The sequence below is a fragment of the Miscanthus floridulus genome, chromosome 2 (genome assembly GCF_019320115.1).
Source record: "Miscanthus floridulus cultivar M001 chromosome 2, ASM1932011v1, whole genome shotgun sequence".
In the NCBI taxonomy this organism is placed as follows: domain Eukaryota; kingdom Viridiplantae; phylum Streptophyta; class Magnoliopsida; order Poales; family Poaceae; genus Miscanthus; species Miscanthus floridulus.
In genome coordinates this window covers 86,498,763-86,520,391 of record NC_089581.1, presented here as the reverse complement: position 1 = coordinate 86,520,391, position 21,629 = coordinate 86,498,763, and the positions used below count along the sequence as shown (strand labels likewise).

At 51.0% G+C, this 21,629-nt stretch overlaps 1 protein-coding gene across 1 annotated transcript; it reads left to right on the top strand.

Moving 5' to 3' along the window:
* Positions 1 to 1,369: 1,369 nt before the first annotated feature.
* LOC136526607 (uncharacterized) lies at positions 1,370 to 18,355 on the top strand. Its single transcript, XM_066519223.1, has 2 exons — positions 1,370 to 1,843; positions 17,439 to 18,355. The coding sequence occupies exons 1-2, from the start codon at positions 1,430 to 1,432 to the stop codon at positions 18,003 to 18,005; spliced, it is 981 nt and encodes a 326-aa protein (XP_066375320.1). The 5' UTR covers positions 1,370 to 1,429; the 3' UTR covers positions 18,006 to 18,355.
* Positions 18,356 to 21,629: the final 3,274 nt, after the last annotated feature.

The following is a 21,629-nucleotide window of genomic DNA, read 5'->3' as shown; positions in this document are numbered from 1 at the left end:
CAGCCGAACCCGCCGCCGACGACCTAGCAGCAGCTGTTGCCAGCCGCCACCGCCCCTAGCGTCTTCGACCGCCCTGTACTCCTACGGGATGCCACACGACGACACGACGACCACCACCTCACCAGCGCCGTCGGTTCTCCTCGCTGGTGTGTCGATCCAGGATAGCAAGTTCCCTCACTCGCCGTCCCCGATACCGGCGTGGCTCACAGGCGCCTCGCCGCCGGTTTACTCCACCATGCCGGCGCGTACGTCGATCCCGCAGGTGCCCCACATCACCGCGGGTTTCGGCCATGGGGGCGCTCCGACGTCGGGCACCCTCTACGGCGGCGTCGATGGGGCCCTCTTCCATGGCTCCAGCCTCTGGCCGCCCCCGGCGTCCGATGCGGCTCCATCGGCGGCCGCCCCCACGTGCGTTCGGTGCGGCTGAGTTCTAGCCGAAGGGCTACAAGCTGGACTTCACCACGGGCGCCGGCGTCCAGCAGATCCAAGGACAGCGGGCGAGAAGTCACGGCAGATCGAGCTGCCGATGGACATCGCGATGGAGTCATATACATGCACCCCTTTCGTCAAGATAGTGTCCATGGGATCCAGGTGGTTGTCTACGTGCAGCTTATGCGTCGGGCTGGTGTCCGCTGTCAATTGAAGAGGCTGCACAAATAAAGAGTTCACATCTATTTTCAGTTGATAGTAATAAAATAAGTCAAGATATAAAAGGCTTGTTTTTAAGTGATAGGTTTGTGTCGAGACATCGTTATAAGTTGGTTAGGTTGCAGCTCGAGGACGAGCTGCATATCCTAGGTGGGGTGTAGTGTTAGTGTTAGAGTATGGCAGTGGCCTATTGGGCCTGGGCTGGATGTATAGCCCATTAGTGTTAGGGTTAATTAGAGATAAGGGTCGTTTGCTTAGGAGTCAAGTAAACCTCTCTATATAAGGAGAGGAGATGTATCAATCTAATCAAGCAAGAATTAAGAAGGAAAACCCTTCCGTCTTGCCCGGCCGTGGGCAAACGCCCGCGGCCGGCTCTCCCTTCTCTCTTGCCGGCTGTGGGCAAAGCCCTGCGGCCGGCCTCCCCCAGCGCCCTTACAGCCCTAGCCGCCGCCGATGTGAACAGTACTCGCAGTTACTTGTAGCTCCACTGGTACTGTAGCACACGCCCTCATCTCCATCCCAACTGGCCACGTAACAGGGTATCTCAAGGAATCGAAGAATTGTAATGGTAAGATTTAGAAGTAGAAGAATAGCAACGGTACTCATCAAAACTTTGAGAATGGTAACGGTAGCAGTAAAAAACCCCTGCATCTTTGTATGTACAGGGCAGTATTTAAAAAAAAAATGAAATGAAAAACAAACACAAATGATCCGACCCTCCTGCATCCACAATCCACCCGGAACCGCGGTCTCACGGTCGCATTCGCACCGCATCACCGCGATGGACTATGCCGCAGCCACTACTAACGCGCCGGCGCCGGCGCCGGCGCCGGGCACCGATCACGCCCACTACTCGCACCCGTACGCTAGCTACTCCTACCCCTACGGGGCCTATCACCAACCAGCCCCGGCCACGTACCCCTCCGCCGCGGCCGCCGCCTCGTCATCCTACTACTACCCCGTCCCTGCCGCCGTGCCGTCCACCGCCGTGCAGTACGACCCTTACACGGGTTACCAGCACTACAGTCCCCCGGAGGGAGGAGGCGCCGCTGGGGCTGGCCAGGTGGGCTACTACTTCACCGTCGGCGAGGCGTCGCAGCAGGCCGCGGTTACATCGACGACGCAGGCTGCTCCGGCGGCGACCACGAAGGAGGCGGGCAAGCAATTCGGTTTCGATCCCCAGCGCTACGCGCAGGTTAGGACGCCCCTGGATTCCGTTTTGACTCCGAGTTTTATTTATTTGTTTTTGTTTGTACGCCGTAAATTTAGGTGGAATTATGAGATTTGATCTCTTAAGAATCGGAGGCTTGGTAAATTAGAGGGAAGTTTGCTAAGTGCAATTGAGCAAATCTTAGGTAGTTTGATTCCTTAATCTCGTTATGTAACCAATCAATGAGGCTCGCCTCATTAACAGTGGTGGAGCTTGATGACAAATGTAGGAGGGGCCAAGCTATGTAAAATCGTTCTTTTATGTAACCAATTAATGAGGTTTGCCTAATCATTTGATCAACATTCCTCCATAGTGTTTTGTTTTATAAAAATCTTAGTTGTTAATTTGTGAATTGTTGCATTTTAAAATTATAACTCTTTTAGGATAGCTTGGAAGATAAGTAATGTAGAAGAAGGGCATCACATGGTTACATTTATTAAAGAATCATACTATATTTTGTTTAATAAAAATCTCGTTGTTATTTTGTGAATTGTTAAACTTCAGAATTATATCCCTTCTATGCTAGGTTGAAAAAGAAGTAATCTAGAAGAAGTGCGTCACATGGTTAGATTTGTTGTATCTTACATGACCACAGATAGGTTCTAATCAATTCTCTTTTTTCATGGATAAAATACATAATATATGTGATGCACTGAGGGGATTATTTCATCTGATTAGCTCTTGAGCAATTGATTGGGTATGAAATTGTATTTTTAGATTTTATTTCAATCTTTTGGTTTTGGTTGAAGTTATTTTGTTCCTATCTCTTGAGAAGGTAGGTCGGCCCATTGGGGTGAAGCATAAAGTAGTTAACTAGGCCTCAGAGGTGTGAATGGACGGCATGGAAGGCAAGCTCCCATCAGCTGCTCAAGGACTTTATACCTCCCTAATCTTCTTGATATCATCAACCAGAGCTGTCTTACCAATACTATATGAAACTACCTTGGACCTGATTTCATGCTACAAGCATCAAGCACTTCGATAATTGTAGATACTACTCCATATCTAAAATTCTAGACAAAAATTTTTACTATTGTTTCATTCACTTCAGAACTCAACCAATTTTATCTAAAGCGTAATCATAATCATAGAAATGAGAGCAAACATCGCATCCTACCACCTTCTATAGAAAGGAAAAATTACAGAATAAAAATGAACAGGCTTGTAATTATGTAGAAACTGCATTGCTCATATCTGAAACTGACTTATAAAACATATCTGAACCTGACTTATAAAAACATTGTGTTATCAAGAAATAGCATTGCCTATGTCTGACTTATAATAACATTGATATTTACAACAACAACAAAGCCTTTTAGTCCCAAGCAAGTTGGGGTAGGCTGGAGTTGAAACCCAACATAAGCCCCTAGTCATGGTTCAAGCACGTCAATAGCTGCTTTCTAAGCACTCCTATCCAAACAAAGATCTCTAGGTATATCATAACCTTTCAAATATCTTTTTATTGCTTTCCCCCATGTCAGCTTTGGTCTTCCTCTACCTCTCCTCACATTAATATCTTGACTTAGGACTCCACAATGCACTGGTGCCTCTGAAGGTCTTCTTTGGACATGGCCAAACCACCTCAACCGATGTTGGACAAGCTTTTTGTTGGGTTCATAAACCCGGGGTCCCTCATGGACCCGCTTCCCAGCAAAAGCTCGGCCTAGCAGACGGCGTTGCGAACGACGCGCAACTTCTGGGACGGCCCAAAAACCTAACGGCAGATCAAAAGGGCGATCCAACCTCCGTCCGGAAGGCTTGGCTAAGGAGGGACAACGCTCGCTTCCGACTGCAACCCGCCTCTTCGACCGGAAGGCCTGGCCAAGGAGGAACGGCGCTGGCTTCCGACTCCGGCCCGCCTCTCCGACCAGAAGGCCTGGCCAAGGAGGAACGACGCTCGCTTCCGACTCCGGCCCGCCTCTCCGACCGGAAAGCCTGGCCAAGGAAAGGACAACGCTCGCTTCCGACTCTTGCCCGCCTCTCCGACCGGAAGGCCTGGCCAAACGCCGATTCCGACTCCGACCTGCATTTCCGACCGGGGATGCACCGAACCTCTACTTACAGCTCTTCTTCGATTGACGCAGTCGGAGCTGCCTGGGACCAACCGACCGGGGACGCCCGCTCGGTGAGGACCCAGGAAACGGGCGGAGCAAGTAAGGCAGGGCACTCAAGTCAATCGCAATACCAAGGACCGTACCCTGTACACCTGCAGGACAGTACCGACAGGGCATGTCAGAAGGGTGCCCTGCCACCTTCCAGGCATGTCAGAACCCAAGCAGTATTGTGGGCGCCGACGTTTACCATACAGTGTTGTGGGCGCCATCAATTCCCATACCAGGCGGACACGGTAAAACCCCCCACATGCCTCTGGGCATCAACAGTGTTGCGGGCGCCGTCATTTGCCATACATGGTGAACACGGTAAAACCTCCCATATGCATCTGACATTAATAGCATTGTGGGCGCCTACAATTATCTTGTACCTGACGACAGTAGGGCAACAAGACTTAGTAGGCATACGTACACTCTCTCTTCCCCCTCTCTCTCTCTTGTAAAAGCCGTTCCCTTCATCTATAAAAAAGGATGCGGCGTCTCTCCCACAATAGGTGCACGACTCTCAGACGCCGATTCGAACACAAGGTCAATCCTAACGACCAAGGATTCCATCGAACAACAGAGTTCTGAACACTTAGCGCACAGCGGAGACTCCCGTCACTGCCGGCCCTTCGGTCCGGATGAGAGTCCGACCGGACCTCTGATACCCCCATCTTTACCCCCTCTCGTTTGTAACCCACAGAAACTCGAGCACCCTCAGAATAATCACGAACGGACTCAAACTGACGTAGGCTGTTGCTGAGCAGTATAAACCGGTCTTGATTGGGCTAATCCCTCCGACAACGTCCAAAAATACAAATATTACGTGTTTCTTTGCACCGACACTTTCTCATTGTGCTACCCCTAGACGATCACGTATAACATCATTCCGAACTCGGTCCATCCTCGTGTGACCACAAATCCAGCGCAACATACACATTTCCGCAACCCTCAGTTGTTGGACATGTCGTCTTTTTGTAGGCCAACATTCTGCTCCATACAACATAGCGGGTCTAATCGCCGTTCTATAAAACTTGCATTTAAGCTTTTGTGGTACCCTCTTGTCACAGAGAATGCCAGATGCTTGGTGCCACTTCATCCACCCTGCTTTAATCCTATGGCAAATGTTTGCATCAATATCTCCATCCTTCTGTAGCATCGATCCTAGATAACATTGATATTTACAAACATGTAAATAAAGCTTGATGCACCCCCACCATCAATTCAGCAGCCTGCAACACAATCCAAGGTCAAACGAAAATTGCATTCGAAAACTACGACAGCTGATTCGTATTCCAAGAGAGGAGCAGATCAATGAATCCTTATTAGTCCCGTGATTGCAAACATGATGCTAATACCGCAAGACTACATTTAGGAAGCACACCATCCATTAGGCATCTTGGCATTAGCAATAGACTATGACAATTTTAGATTAGGCATAGGAAAGTAATCAGCTTGCTTTTTTTATGTTGGCATCAACATAGACTGATACATCTTAGATTAGGCATAGGAAAGGCACAGCAGTACTTGGACATTTAAACAAACCTGGTTCAATACTGACCTAAAAGACATTTGCAGTACGCACCTGGTGAGAACTTCATATTTCAGAATATTTGCTGAGATCTTAATTTAACATTACTGAATGGATTCCTCCACATGATACTGGCAAGGTAGAAATTCATATAATCAATCATGTACAACATCCTATGTTTTGCATTATGTAAAATAACCTCATTTCCTGTAGGAAGTCTTTATTTTTTTGTTATCTGGAAATATGGCGACGACATGGTTTTACAATCGCTGCTCTGTTCTTATGGTTTAGGATCTCATGTTCAATACTGTATTTGATTGAATGGAATGCATTTTTGTACACTGGACTGTTAATGTGTACATCTGTTTGTGTGTGATGAACAGTGAATAGTCATATTTTATCCTTCTAATGAAAGTGGAAGGATCTACTTATGACAAGGAAAAGAAGAAACAGTAACAAAAATTTTCAGATTTCTGTTGCTTGTATAGATTTTAGGCTATTCTAATATATTAAGGTCCCCCCCTCCCCTTTGTCCAATGTTGAGGTTGCTGCCTTGTCTTGTTTAGTTGCATGGCCTAACAACATAACTGCATTGAAGCTTCCTTTTTTTAATGCTGTTGTTGTGAGCCATCCATCTGCAGGAATTTTAATGCATCTGTGTCGTATGCATCAGTTTTTTTTGGCAACAATAGTGCAGGAATTTTAATGCATTGTGCGACTTGCCCACTATGGTCCACAGTATCAATACTTCTGGATACAATTGCAACAATAGTCCCATCCTTTGCTTATCCAGGAACAATGTGTGTAGGGTTTCTATCCGTATCAGATAAGAGCAGAGTGTATAAGCATGTTTCTGTATGATTTTATCATTGATGACTATACAAATACAAACACGTCATGTAAGCACGTTTCTGGTACAGTTGTTTTGCTGCATACCTTCTCAAACTTAGATTCACTTACTTCACTGTTTATCTATCACCAAGGCTCTAAAACAGTTTACCTCTACTGTATGTGGATGACATTGTGCTTACGGCGTCGAGTGCCTCTCCTCCCCCACACCATCTCCGCCTTGCAGCAAGAATTTTCCATGAAAGATCTTGGTCCTCTGCACCATTTCTTGGGCATATCTGTTGAGAGGAAATCCAATGGGCTGTTCATAGCCCAGAAGCAATATACACTGGATATCATTCAGCGGGCTTGCATGGTTGGCTGCAAGCCTTGCAGCACTCCAGTTGACACTCACGCCAAGCTATCTGCGGCTGATGGTGCTCAAGTGATTAGACCGCAAAGGTCCACGTGCACGAGCTCGATGATCGCTTGCACAGTACTTCATGGTCTTTGGGAATGGAAGCCTCTTCTGCTTCCCCACCAGGCAGCTAGCGCAGAGCTCGCTGGCATGCTTGGTATGCGGGAGGCCCTGCACCACCTCATGGGCCACGAGGCTTGCTAGTGCGCTCGTCATGCTGCCGTGCCGCCAACACCGGATGCACCAGGTGAAGATCAAGAACATAAAGGCAGTACTTGGAGCAATTCACCTTGGAGAGAAGACGGCGTTCGTGGTCCCGGATACGTAGGACTCTGGCTGGCCAGCACTTAGGCAGCCCCACTCATCCAGTTGCCCGATGCTGATGATGCTTGACCGAAGCCTAATCAGTGCCCGGTGTTCCGCAGTCTGGCACTAGAACAGGATTGTGCCGCGCCCGCATATGTCCATAATGGAGCTATTGCCAAATTTCACGGAATCGACAATACCCATGTCAAGCTCCGCGAACGCCTCCCTTCTCCTGGTCATGTGGTTGTTGGCTGTCGGTGTCGAGATACTAGGATTGCTCTGCGTCGCCGCCTTCACACCCGATGTGAACTTGGGCGCGCGGCTCATCGAGGATGACCTTCTGGTGTGGCACGAGCTCTGTGGCGTCATTGAGCGCACAGACTTGTGCTCAGACTTGCACCCTCAGGAGCGCCGGCTCATTGTCCTAAGATGCTCCAGCTCCTGCTTGGCGTTCTTGTAGTCCCGGGCCTAGTGGTCCGTTTTGCTGCACTTGCAAAAAGTGTTGCAGTCGCGATTCAGTGGCCTGTCCTCCTTGTTGCGGGTGCCACCATCCTTCTTCCACGGCGGCGGCTTCCCCTGACGTTGTCCCGTGGGCTGCCGCTCGCACATGCGAGCTGCCCAGTCCTCCATGAGGGGCAGCTTTCCACCTATCGTTGTGTGCGTCCGCCGTCTTGACTCAATACTCCACCGCCTTGAGTCGCCCTGTCACATCCTCAATCCTGAGGGTGGACAGATCGAGTAGGGTCTCGATCAAGAGCGCGATCTGCATGAACTTGGGTGGGACCACCCTGCTCGTCTATGATTTCACCGAGCACAACGAGCTGGCTCACGAGCAACTGTAGGTACAACACGAAGTACTCCACCGCCTCCCTATCGCGGAATGCGATGGCCTTGTAGTCCCCATCACCTTTATCAACACCGCCTATTCGCCGTAGTTGGTGCGGGTGAGTATGGGATACTGCTCTCCTCCTACCTCCCTCACCGTCCTCTACACCACGAGCTGGCGTCGCTCTGGTGACACAGACAGTCCGACACTCACACCGGTATAGGGACAGAGAACGCCCTCCCCCTGCTCCTGACATCACCGGAAGATCAACCAACCACAGTTGTGGTAACACTCGTTGGCCAGCTTTGTCACACGTGTGTATCACCACTCTCACTCAGCCACACACTGGAGGCTAAAGAAGATGAGAACAGAGCACACACATGAGCACATGAGAAAATGGGGTTGTGAACTACTTAGCTGCAGCTAGCCATATCCTCATATATAGGAATTCAGAATAGTACAAGTCAACGAGGGGCCATGCTGCCCACTACCAGGAGCCATGCTCCCACTACTTGTACTATAGCCATACTCTGCATTACTAGTGTCCTATTGACGAGAAAGGAGAGGGAGCAGTCACTATAGAAGTGCTCCTATACAGAAAGGGGTGAGGGACCAACAAATTACATATCCAACAATCAATAGGTCTGTTGACTCTTCCCCAAGATACTAGGTAATAGCCTCCATTCACCTGCTTGCGACTTTTCCATAGAAAAACCCTGCTTATCTTATCAATTGCTTTTATTGAGATTGAACCCCCCTCCCTCCGCATCGCTCCCACGTGAGCGGCTCGGGTGGCTCCCCCCCCCCAAATCCTAGCAGCCCCTCCCCTCCTCTCCCCCTGCCGCGCCGCCGCCGGAGCTGGCCGCCCGCCGGCCGGCAGGGATGGCGGCGGCGGGGCCTTTCTCCCTTCTCTTGGCGGCGCGTGCGGCAGCAGGCTGACGGCCCCTCCCCTCGCTGTGAGCTACGTGGAGCTCAGCGGGGAGGGCCGTCGCGGCTATGGCGGCGCCGGCTGGTGCCCGAGCTGGCGCAGGGGACGGCGGCGGGCTATCCTTCTCCTCCGCACGTTCCCCTCCTCTCTTGACGGCGACTGGCGGCGACTGCTGGGGCCGCCGGTCCGGGCCACGTGAGGTCAGATCTAGTGCCCGGAAGGCCGGATCTAGGACTCCAGGTGGCCAGTTCGGCTTCGGGGCCAGGTGTCGGGTGGTGCCTGCGGTTGTGGTCAAGACGGACACGGCGGCGGCATGTGGTGCTGGGTTCGGGGCCTGGTGTCCGGATCCGGCGGTCCCAGGGCAGGGGGCGGCGCCCGAGATGGTGGGGCACACGTCCTGTAGCGGCTGGTGGCGAGGTCGGCTTGCGACATCGGCGGGTGCCTGGGCCGACGAAGATGGTCAGTGACGGCCTTCGTCGTGCGGCACTGGGACAGCGAGCGGCGGAGCCAGGTCCGGCTATGCGTGGCCCAGACGGAGGGGGTGATGGCCGACGCAGCTGTGCGGCTGCTGCGTGCAGCCTGGCGCGTCGATGCCCCTCTGAAGGGGCTTCCGTGGGGCGGCGGGACAGCGACGATGGCGGTGAAGGCTGGCAGGGGGTTCGGCTTCGCGACCCGGCGTTCGTGCTAGAGGGTTCTTGGGCGAAAGCCTTGGCGACGGCGACGCCATTGAGCGCCGCTTCCCTATTGGGGGCGTCGTGTTTCCCCTCTAGCAAGTCATCCAACGGTGAAAACCCGATCCACTTTGGACGTGCGACGTGATGGATAAGTCTGGCTGCTGTGGTCTTTGTGGGGCTTGTTGTGGTCTTTGTGTTTTTAGGACAGCATAGGACAGCATCTTAGACTAGAGGACAAGCATCTTAGACTAGCATCTAGAGGACAAGCATCTTAGCATCTAGGACAGCATCCTAGACTAGCATCTTAGACTAGCATCTTGACATATGCTTGGCTGGCTAGCAGCTTATAAATATGTATCCCCAACTCCTTGGGTTGGATATGGTATTTGTGTGAGTTTGCTGTGAGAAATAAACCAGAAAATTGCCCCAACTCCTAGTGTCATCCTCTCTCGATGAGAGTAAGAATTCAGCGACTAACAACTGGTATCAAAGCCGTACTATCCTGTAGCCTAAGCATCTCCTGCTCATCTCCTCTCCCAGCCACACAACAGCCCCAGCTGCGAAGCGGTCCGCTCTTGCTCACTCCTCCCCTAGCTCGTCTGAAGCAGCTCTCTCCCCACGCAGCAGCCCCTCGGTAGCGCGTCATGTCCGCAGAGCAGTCTCAGCGCTCGGTCGCCTCGAGCACGCGGCGTCGGCAGGAGGCCGAACTTGCCGCGGTAGAGGATCGCGAGCGAGCGGTGGCAGAGACCGCTGCGGTGGCGGCAAGGGCGTCGAGGCTGGCAGTGGCGGAGCTGGCAGCAGCCAGAGCAGAGGCGGAAGCAGCGGCGGCGGCGAATGCAGCTCGTGCAGCGGCAGCGGAGGTCGAGGCTCTGCGCGGCAGCATCGGCAGCTCCATTTCCGCTGACGACACCACCGACGCGGACCTCGAGCTGCTAGAGAGGGAGGCAGCGCGAGCGCGGGCGGCGCAGTGGGCAGCCGCGCACGCCCACGAGCGTGGCGGCAGTCCAGACAGGCGCGGACGCGCTGGCGGCGCTCCTGGAGGAGGCGCGCACGGCGGTGGTGCTCCTAGGGCAGCCGCGCATGCCCACGAGCGCGGCGGCAGCCCAGATAGGCGCGGATGCGCCGGCGGCGTTCCTGGAGGAGGCGCGCACGGCAACGGTGGCGGACAGGTCGATGGAGAGCGCGGCCTTCACAGGCAACGTGGCTCTCTCTCCCCGGATCGGTACCGTGGTTACCACAGGCTCCAGGCTGTTGTCAGGGACGTTGGTCCCGGCAGTGGGTGGCCTACCCTCACCAAGACCAACTACGTCGAGTGGGCTGCGGTGATGAGGGTAAAGCTCCAGGTGCGGCACATGTGGGAGGCAGTCCGATACGGCGACGTCGACTACGACCTAGATCGACGGGCGCTGGATGCCCTCATCGCTGCAGTCCCGCCCGAGATGCAGTTCTCGCTTACCAACAAGCGGACTGCCAAGGAGGCTTGGGACGCCATCGCTGCGGCACGCATCAGCAGCGACCGCGCCCGCAAGTCCACACTGCAGGCACTTAGCAAGGAGTGGGAGAACCTGGCCTTCAAGCCAGGTGAGGACGTTGATGACTTTGCTCTCCGTCTCAACACTCTGTTGCAGAAGATGGTGCAGTTCGGCGATGACACCTACGGCGAGGAGAGAGCTGTCGAAAAGCTCTTTTGCTGCGTCCCCGAGAAGTACAAGCAGATGGCTCGCTCGATCGAGTCCCTGCTGGATCTCTCCACGATGTCGATCGAGGAGGCGATAGGTCGCCTCAAGGTCGTCGACAACGATGAGCCACAGTCTCTCTCGGGGCCCATCACCACTGGCGGGAAGCTCCTTCTCACTCGGGAGCAGTGGCTTGCCAGCCAAGGTGATCGGAAGAAGGGGGAGCCTTCTTCCGCAACAGGCAGGCCGCAAGCGTGGCAAGCCACGCAAGGCGCGCAGAGACGCCCAGGCCGGGGCGCGAGGACGTGCCGAGGGTGATGCCCGCGGAGGTGCCCAGGGCGGCGCCGCCGGCAGGCACAAGCCAGCACGAGACGACGCCTGCCGCAACTGCGGCCAGCTCGGCCATTGGGCCAAGGACTGCCGACAGCCACGACGTGGCCTGGCCCACGTCGCACAGGCGGAGGAGGAGTCGGCTCTGTTCATGGCACATGCAAGCATTGAGCTACCTCCAGCGGCACCAGCCGCAGCGGCTCTCCTCCACCTCGACGAGCCAAAAGCACACGCCCTCCTCGGCGACAGCTCCGGCAACGACAAGACTGACGGGTGGTGCCTTGACACCGGCTACACCTATCACATGACCGGTCGACGGGAGTTCTTCACCGAGCTTGACTCTAGCGTCTGAGGCTCCGTCAAGTTTGGGGATGCCTCTAGCATGGAGATCAAGGGCGTCGGCTCCGTCATCTTCACCACCGTGTCTGGTGAGCACAGGCTGCTCACCAGAGTTTACTACATCCCCGCGTTGAGGAACTCCATCATCAGCTTGGGACAGCTGGATGAGAACGGTTCGCTCGTGGTGGTTGAGGACAGGAGTCATGAGGATTTGGGATCGTCGTCGTCGCCTTCTTGCCAAGGTATATAGAAGCGCAAATCGACTCTACGTCCTTAACGTGCAGGTGGCACAACCCCTCTGTCTCGCTGCTCGTCGGGACGACGAGGCGTGGCTAGTGGCACGAGCGTTTCGGGCACCTTCACTTTGAAGGCCCTGAAGCGGCTCAGTGCCACGGAGATGGTGCGAGGCCTTGCCGTGCCTCGACCATGTGGAGCAGCTCTGCGACGTCTGCGTGTTGACGAAGCAGAGGTGACTCTCCTTTCCACAGCGGGCTAGCTTTCGAGCCAAGGAGAGGCTCGAGCTTCTGCACGGGGACTTGTGTGGCCCGGTGACACCGGCCACACCGGGAGGACTGACGCTACTTCCTGCCTGCTTCGTCGACGACCTCTCCCGCTACATGTGGGTGATGGTCCTCGGCAGCAAGGGAGAGGCTGCGGACGTCATCAGGCTCGCACAGGCTGCTGCGGAGGCGGAGTGCGGCCGTAAGCTGCGCGTGCTGCGCACCGATAACGGCGGCGAATTCACGGTGGCTGAATTCGCGTCGTACTGCGCTGACAAGGGCATTCAGCGCCACTACTCCGCGCCGTACAGCCCGCAGCAGAACAGCGTCGTCGAGCGGCGCAACCAGACAGTTGTGGGGATGGCTCGGGCCCTCCTCAAGCAGAGGGGGATGCCGGCTGTTTTCTGGGGAGAGGCGGTGGTGACGGCCGTCTACATCCTCAACCGCTCGCCTACTAAGGCGCTCGACGGCAGGACGCCGTACGAGGCTTGGCATGGGCGCAAGCCGGCGGTCTCCCACTTGCGGGTCTTCGGCTGCCTCGCGTTCGCCAAGGAGCTTGGCCACATCAGCAAGCTCGACGACAGGAGCACTCCGGGAGTATTCATCGGCTACGCGGAGGGCTCGAAGGCCTACCGCATCCTCGACCCGAAGACACAGCGTGTGCGCACGGCGCGCGACGTTGTGTTCGACGAAGGGCGAGGATGGGCGTGGGACAAGGCGGTGGACGACGGCTCGGCTTCGACGTACGACGACTTCACTGTCGAGTACGTCCACTTCGAGGGAGCTGGGGGAGTAGGCGGCTCTTCTTCGACGAGCGCGTCTACCCCAGTCCCCGAGCCTCCACCAACCCCGGCGCCTGCTACTCCGACAGCACCACGCTCTCCAGCCTAGGACCTCGGCTTGCGATGAGTTCTTTGCCGGCTCCACCACAGCCGGCAACGCCACGCACTCCAGCACCGACAGGCACCACTCCGGGCACGTCTACTCCACCACCAGCTCGTGTCGAGCACGGCCCGGTTGAGCTCGCTACTCCGCTCTCTCACGACGAGGAGCGCGTTGACACGTACCACGACGGCGAGCCGTTGCGGTACCGTACGATGGAGAACCTTCTCGGCGACCAGCCAGTGCCGGGACTGGTGCCTCACGACCTGGAGGCGCAGTTGCACCTTGCGTGTGACGACGGCGAGCCTCGGTCATTTGCAGAGGCCGAGAGACACGCGGCATGGCGCGCCGCGATGCAGTTGGAGATGGATGCGGTTGAGAAGAACCGCACCTGGGAGCTTGCTGACCTTCCTCGTGGTCACCTGCGCGATCACCCTTAAGTGGGTGTACAAGCTGAAGAGGGATGAAGCCGGTGCCATCGTCAAGCACAAGGCTCGCTTGGTGGCACGAGGTTTCGTGTAATAGGAGGGGGTTCGACTTCGACGACGCCTTTGCTCCCGTGGCACGGATGGAGTCCGTGCGACTCCTCCTTGCGCTAGCTGCCCAGGAGGGCTGGCGTGTTCATCACATGGACGTCAAGTCGGCGTTCCTTAACGATGACTTGAAGGAGGAGGCCTACGTGCACCAGCCGCCGGGATTTGCGATCCCCGGCAAGGAGGGCAAGGTGCTCCGCCTGCGCAAGGCCCTCTATGGCTTGCGGCAGGCACCGAGGGCGTGGAATGCCAAGTTGGATTCCACGCTAAAGGGGATGGGCTTCGAGCAAAGCCCGCACGAGGCGGCCATCTACCGACGGGGCAGTAGAGGTAATGCTCTGTTGGTGGGTGTCTACGTCGACGACTTGGTGATCACCAGCACCAAGGATGCGGAGGTGGCAGCATTCAAGGAAGAGATGAAGGCCACCTTCCAGATGAGTGACCTGGGGCCTCTCTCCTTCTACCTAGGAATCGTGGTACACCAGGATGACTCCGGGATCACGCTTCGACAGACCGCCTACGCCAAGCGCGTCGTTGAGCTAGCTGGGCTCACCGACTGCAACCCAGCTCTCACTCCGATGGAGGAGAATCTGAAGCTGAGCCGCAACAGCACGACGGAGGAGGTGGACGCTATGCCGTACCAGCGTCTTGTGGGGAGCCTTCGCTACCTCGCCCACACACGACCGGACCAGGCATTCTCCGTCGGCTACGTTAGTCGGTTCATGCAGCAACCGACAACGGAGCACCAGCAGGCTGTGAAGAGGATCATCCGCTACGTTGCAGGGACTCGACCACGACCTCTACTACCCTAGGTGCCCTGGGGCGGCACACTTCGTTGGGTACAGCGACAGCGACCACGTCGGCGACATCGACACCAGCAAGAGCACGAGCGGGATCCTCTTCTTCCTCTGCAAGTGCCTCGTTAGCTGGCAGTCGGTCAAGCAGCAGGTGGTGGCCCTGTCCAGTTGCGAGGCTGAGTACATAGCGGCCTCCACCGCCTCGACTCAGGCGCTCTGGCTCGCTCGACTGCTTGGTGATCTCTTCGGCAGAGACACTAGAGTGGTGGAGCTCAGGGTGGACAGCAAGTCCGCTCTGGCCCTGGCAAAGAACCTCGTCTTCCATGAACGCAGCAAGCACATCCGGGTGAGGTACCACTTCATCCGAGGCTGTCTTGAGGAAGGGAGCATCAAGGCGAGCTACATCAACACCAAGGACCAGCTTGCGGACCTGCTCACCAAGCCCCTTGGGAGGATCAAGTTCCTTGAGCTCTGCTCCAGGACCGGGATGGTTCAACTTTCCCACAAGACGACGCACAAGACTTAGGGAGAGAATGATGGATAAGTCTGGCTGCTGTGGTCTTTGTGGGGTTGTTGTGGTCTTTGTGTTTTTAGGACAACATCTTAGACTAGAGGACAGCATCTAGGACAGCATCTTATACTAGCATCTAGAGGACAGCATCTTAGCATCTAGGACAGCATCTTAGACTAGCATCATGGCTGGCTAGCAGCCTATAAATATGTATCCCCAACCCCTCGGGTTGGTATGGCATTTGTGTGAGTTTGTGTGAGAAATAAACCAGAAAATTGTCCCAACTCCTAGTGTCATCCTCTCTCGATGAGAGTAAGAATTCTGCTACTACCAAGAGTGAGAATTCAGCGACTAACACGACGGTGGCGCCATCGGCGTCGCTCCCTTCTTGAAGGCGCCGCATTTGGATTATCGCCGCGGCCTCGATGCGAGGCATGGGTTCGCGACTGGAAGTCGGAGCTGCTCTTCGATGGTTGAGCTTGGCAACGATGACCGGTGGCGGTCGTTCCTTTGGACCCGTCAGGAGGTGACCAGTGGGTGGCCTGCCATGGGAAGTCCAAGCTGCTGGCAGCTTTGCTTCCATGTTCGACAACGATGATCCATGGCAGTGTGTCGTGTTTGTGCTCAATCGCGTCGCGTGGGGTGGTTAGCCCCTCGGGTGCCATTTTGGCTACTCGGTTGGCTAACCTTCTTGTACATTATTACATTCTTTCGTCTTAATTGAGCCGCAGAGCTCCTGCCTTTTGTTTCAAAAAAATTGCTTATATTGCCCACTTTGGAAAATCCAAAGCAATGAGTTGATAAATAGGTATAGCAGTAAGCACAGCTCGGACAAGAGTTGCTCTCCCAGCCGAGTTCATCATTGCTGCTTTCCACCCAGGTAATTTGTCAGCTATCTTGTCAATTATGCCATAAAAATCAGCCTTAGTGAGCTTCTTGACTGCTAATGGAAGTCCAAGGTATTTGCAAGGGAAATCCTGTACTGTGCATGTGATAGATGCCTGGACAGTTATGATGTCTTGCTCATGGCATTGAATTGGAGTCAGAGAAGACTCTAATGTTGGTGACCAGTCCAGATGCCTCTCCAAATTACCCTGAGAATCTCCTTGATTAATTCCAAATATTCTGTACATGGCCACAAGAAGAGGACCACATCATCGGCATATAGAGAAACCCGTTAAACTAGAGCCACGAGGATGGAGGCTGCAGTAATCCCATATCACTTGCCTTATTTATCAAGGCATTTAGAACATCCATGACCATTATGAAGAGCATCGTGGATAAAGGATCCCCATGGCGCAGTCCCCTTAGGTGCTGAATCAACTTGCCCGGCACACTATTCACTAAAATTCTTGTTGTGGAGGATCATAGGAGTTTGGACAACATGTTGCACTACACTGGTCCAAAACCCAAATGTCTTAAAACCTACAGCAAAAATGCCCATGACAACAAATCAAAAGCTTTACTAATGTCCAATTTTAGAAGGATTCTAGGCTCTTTTAGATTGTGAAGCACTTTGGCTGTTTGCTGAACCAAAATAAAATTATCATGGATGCATCTTCCTTTGACAAAAGCACTCTGATTAGGAGACACCAACCGAGTTTTTTTGAGAAAGGGAACCCGAGCAAAGGTGCCATAATTCATGCTTTATGTAGAAGAAAATGCTAGTGATGTGCAATGGGTATGTTCTCAATAAGAAAATATGATTAAGGGAATCAATTCAACTTTAAATTGCAAGTGAAAATTGAAGTGAAGTATTGGAAACATTGAAATACATACTTGTCTCCTTGTGGCCAAAGGAACATTCTAATTTCATTTTGCTTTGTCCTAGCATGTTGGTCTCAGTATAGCTTTGCAGTTTGTTTACCAAAGATAAATTGTACAGCATATTGTACTGATCTATTTAGCTCATTGGCTTCTCACACTTTCCCTGATTTGCTATGCATGTATCACATGAAAGGGGATTACCACAGTATGCACTGTAGTGTTTTTACGTGGTTATTATTGTAGAAAAGGATTTGCCATTTTTAATTCCCCATCCTATTGGTCTCCTCGCATTGCACAGGCGAGGGTAAGGCTTGCCACTGACACTCTTCCCTAGACCCCGCACAGAGCGGGAGCTCTCTGCACTGGGTACGCCCGCCCTATTGATTTTTACAAGTTTTTTCTGTGCATCAAGCTCTAAGACCTTCAAGTGTTTTACAACCTCAATTTGTGCCCTGATTTTCTTTGTATTTATCACTGTTTGGTCACCCTGTGTTATGTGTTGTACAGCTGCATGGAAACCACATCATGTGTACAATAGTACTGCTTAGATTTGTTATACTTAATGTCATGTACTATAGCTACATGATATCTTTTCTGTCTTGATCCTTGTTATTAACCTGGTACAGATAATCTTTCTGTAGGCAGCAGTTGCCAGAGCCTCCAATGGAATAACACAACCAGCTGCAGCCCGAGGCATGCACCATGCCCAGTGGAATGCTCATTTTGGACATCCCGTGCCGAAATATGCCTTGAGGAAACAAATGAAGAAAAAGCCAAAGGCTCTGCAACCAGCACCATGTGAGGTGTGCAAGATTCAGTGTGATACACTAGAGGTTCTCATGATCCATAAGCAGGGGAAGAAGCACAAGAAAAATTTGGAGAAATTACAAGACTCGATCACCCCTAAACCAATTATAAAGCCCCCAAGCAATGTCATTAGTCCAAGTATGGCACCTGCTGCTGTATCCAACTGTGTGGTGCCCTGTGTACAGCCGAAGAAGAAAAAGAGCTGCTCAGCAGCAACCCTGGAAGATCTCGAGGTGAAGAAGAGGCGAGTGCTTGAGGCTGGAGCAGCGCAGGACGAAGTAAGAATCTGCGGAGTGTGCAATGTTGTCGTGAACAGCCAAAAAGTGTACGAGTTCCACATTGCGGGGCAGAAGCACCAGGCCATGATACAGAAGCAGCAAGCGGTACATTTTGTCACATGATGCAGAGCCATTTTGCTTATTGTCTTTCGTGTAGTCTCTTCTTGCTTGTCCGGAAGTTACTCGGGAACGAGAACTCACAACATTCATATCTTCAACTTTGTTAGCTAGATACAAGTTGATAACATTCCCTCGTTGTTTAGTGCTCGTTCTCCTGTACTACTGGTAGCGTACCAAAAGGTTCAGAGGATTGTTTGGACTTTTGCCTGCCGTTCGTAATTAGTGGAGGGCTGAAAGTCGGAAACTGAAGATTGTAATGTATGTCGCAAGTTGTTTATCAACATGGTTAGAGCATATCTAAGGGTCTTTATAAAGTTCACTCTCTAAATTTTGGAGAGATATTTGCATAAAAATCGTTTTCTATCTCTCTCTACTCTTTAACAGTTTTTCTATATCTTGTGTGTACTTTAGGGAGTTATTCTTGTTTTCTATCTTTAGTTAGCGAGAAATCCGAATAGAAGATGATTATATTTAAATAATAACTAAATAAAGAAGTTAGTCAAGTTCGATACTCTATACTGTACTCTCTCTGTTTTAAGTTAAAGTTATTCTATCTTTTCAAGATATATGGTTTTATTATGTATTTAAACATAGCTTATATCTAGATGTAAAATATATATATATCCAAAATTACTAGAACGACTTATGTATAATTTGGAACAAGGGAGTTTTAAAACTTATACGAAAGAAATCGAAAAGGTGGCATACGATGCCACGTGGTGACGGCTGGGTGTGTTTCGGCGCAATAAATTTAACCTGGCAAATGCAGTTCACGGAAGTCATAACGGAACCGGAAGGTAGACAGCAGGGGTGAAAGCTGGACCCATATTTTACGATGTATGTTTGTCTTCAAAGGGTTTCAAATAATAAATAAACAATTTATATATCATTCAAAATATTCAATATCTGTGTTGTATAAAAATCTGAATACTTAAAGTCAAATTTCTAATATTTACTAGAATTATACTTGTGTGTTATAACGGTAACAGAAAATAACATCATGATAATTGTGATTTGCACATGTCTGGAAAACCATATTTGTGTGTGATCTTCACAATATTCAATTTGTATCCAATCGACATTACTACATGAACGCATAGTTCAGTTATGTGAACAAACTGAAAAACCTAACATGCAATACACCAATTGGAAACAGCTATATATACATATCTATACCTACACAAACACCTTCAGCTAAATAATATTAAATAAGTAAAAAATAGAATTGATATTTAAAGAAATTGATTATGAAGAGCTATGAAGTACTTTGAAGCCACAAAAAGAATACGAAACCAAAATTTTCTGTCCTAGCTCAATTATTTTTTCGTTGATATGCTCGGCTATTACAAATAAACCCATCAAACTTTTATTCGCTATGTTCTATTTTCATCGTATTGCTCTGAAGAAAAAAATATTAGCTCATTTTTTGGGCTGTACAATTATACATAATAGAGATGGGACATGTGTAGAGATGAAGTGTGAGGGACAGCCACCTTGAGGGTTCTGCCTTGGCCCACCAAGCTAGCACCTTGGGTCGTCCTCTCGACTGACAGGGTGCTATCTCCGGGGTCATATAGAGGTCCACATAATTGCTACTTGCAACCTCCTCTCGCGTAAGTTATACTCGCACGATTAAACCAATCATCAAAATTCACTTAGCTCTGGATCGTACATTGAAATTTATTGAAGATATTTACAACATGATTACATTTACATGAAATAAAAATAGAGATTACAACATACAAGGTGAAACTTAATATGACAATGCCTACTAACCCACCATTTTAGTTTCACTCTTACGCTTGATCACTAAGCATCATAGTAACTACAACTTTGAGGACACCCATCCCATCATCTGCTAAACCTTCGACTTAACCCATGTTTGGCTCGGGCGGTCACAAAGTCTTAAGTACCTGTAAAAAGCTTAACGACAGTACCGTGAGTATGATTGTACTTAGAGGACTTATCTCAGCATAAGTATTTGGTGGATGTAAGGGAATTTAATAGGCATTTGTGAGATTTGCGAAAAGCATTATGTTAAGAAGATGACATGCTCATGAGTTATTAATCTAACTTGCCAATTCATAAGTGTTAAAGGTGTACATGTAACAAGTGACCAACATTTCATCTCATACACAAGTTCATTAACTCTCACTACTCTGAATCAAGAAGAGAGAACAACCAAAATAATCCTCCCAAAGACTCCAGGCATTCAAAGAAAACTCAGCAAGGGTGTACAACTGTACCCACACGGAGACCAAGGACGAACCTCCATACCCGTGCCCGAGTAAGGGTTGCCTTATGGTTCTGACCTTTCCTTAATGTGGCTTTCTAACCCATGATCGGTACAACGATGAGCCAAAGTACTCATTTCTGAGTTACCTTGTGCTACATTTCAGGCCGAATCCACGTGATTGGCAAGTCACCACTAAGTGCTCTGCTTACAGCTCCCATACACAATGTGTGGTCTGTATGGGGAGTTAGTCAGACTTACTATCCTAGAGGATAGCTGTCGCGCCAGCGTCCCGAGACCGAGGCCGATGGTGGTTGTCGCATTTCCACCGCGAGGCCCCGAGGAGCGCACCTTGGCAACTCCTCTTCAGGATCAGGCTGAGTAGCATACAACAGTCCAGATAACAAATCGACATATACTAATGAATAATACTTGATTATTACTTAATTAATTAAAGATAGGAGAATCTTGACAAAGGTTCCACAATTCGGTCCAACTAATGGACAAAATTAAACCTCCCTTCTAAGGTTGACAACTCTTGATCACTCAGTCGATACTTTGGAGTTAACTTGTAGCACAATTGGAACGCCCTTTCCAAGTGCTACTATGCAGCGGTGGTTAGAGCCGTGGCTGTACCCGTTCTATCACGTACCTGGAAAACAACTTAACGGCAACACTGTGAGTACATTGCGTACTCACAGGACTTAATTCTAATATATAATATTTGGTGGATGCAAGGTAATTATCAGGCATTTGTACATTTGCAGAGAAGCAATGAAGTAGGTTAGCAATTGACATGCCATGATTCCTGCTTATGAACATATTATTCAAATGCTAAAGACGAGTATGAGAGATAAACATTTAGTGACCAAACCATCAACCATGCTACCATGGGTATAGAAAGTAGGAACAACCGAATGGTTCTGTCCCAAAGGACTTCAGGCTTTCGAACTCTATAGAGGTGTATAACTGTACCCACAATGGAGAAACAGGACTAACCTCCATACACCAGGCCCGGTAGTAAGGATTGCCTCATGTTCTCCAACCTTTCCTTAATCCAGCCCAAGTGTCTCATGAAAGGTTCAACTAGTGCCCGATCAATGTCCCAGGACATTACTGACTGGCGCCACCCCCTTGCCAGTTTCACGGGTAAACCGGTCGCAATTAGTTACTTGGCTTGTCGACCCCTATCCACGACATGTGGTCTATATGGGTGGTTACTCAGGACTCATGTATCCCAATAAACGGTCCTTAACTACTCCACGAGCTACGTCGCTTGAGATCCCACACTCACAACTGACCTACCCCTCGTAGGAGCGAAGTTACCAAAATGGTATTCAAGTTTATAACCTTAAGTGAAGTGAATCCTATTCAGACTAGTAAAGTAAATCAAG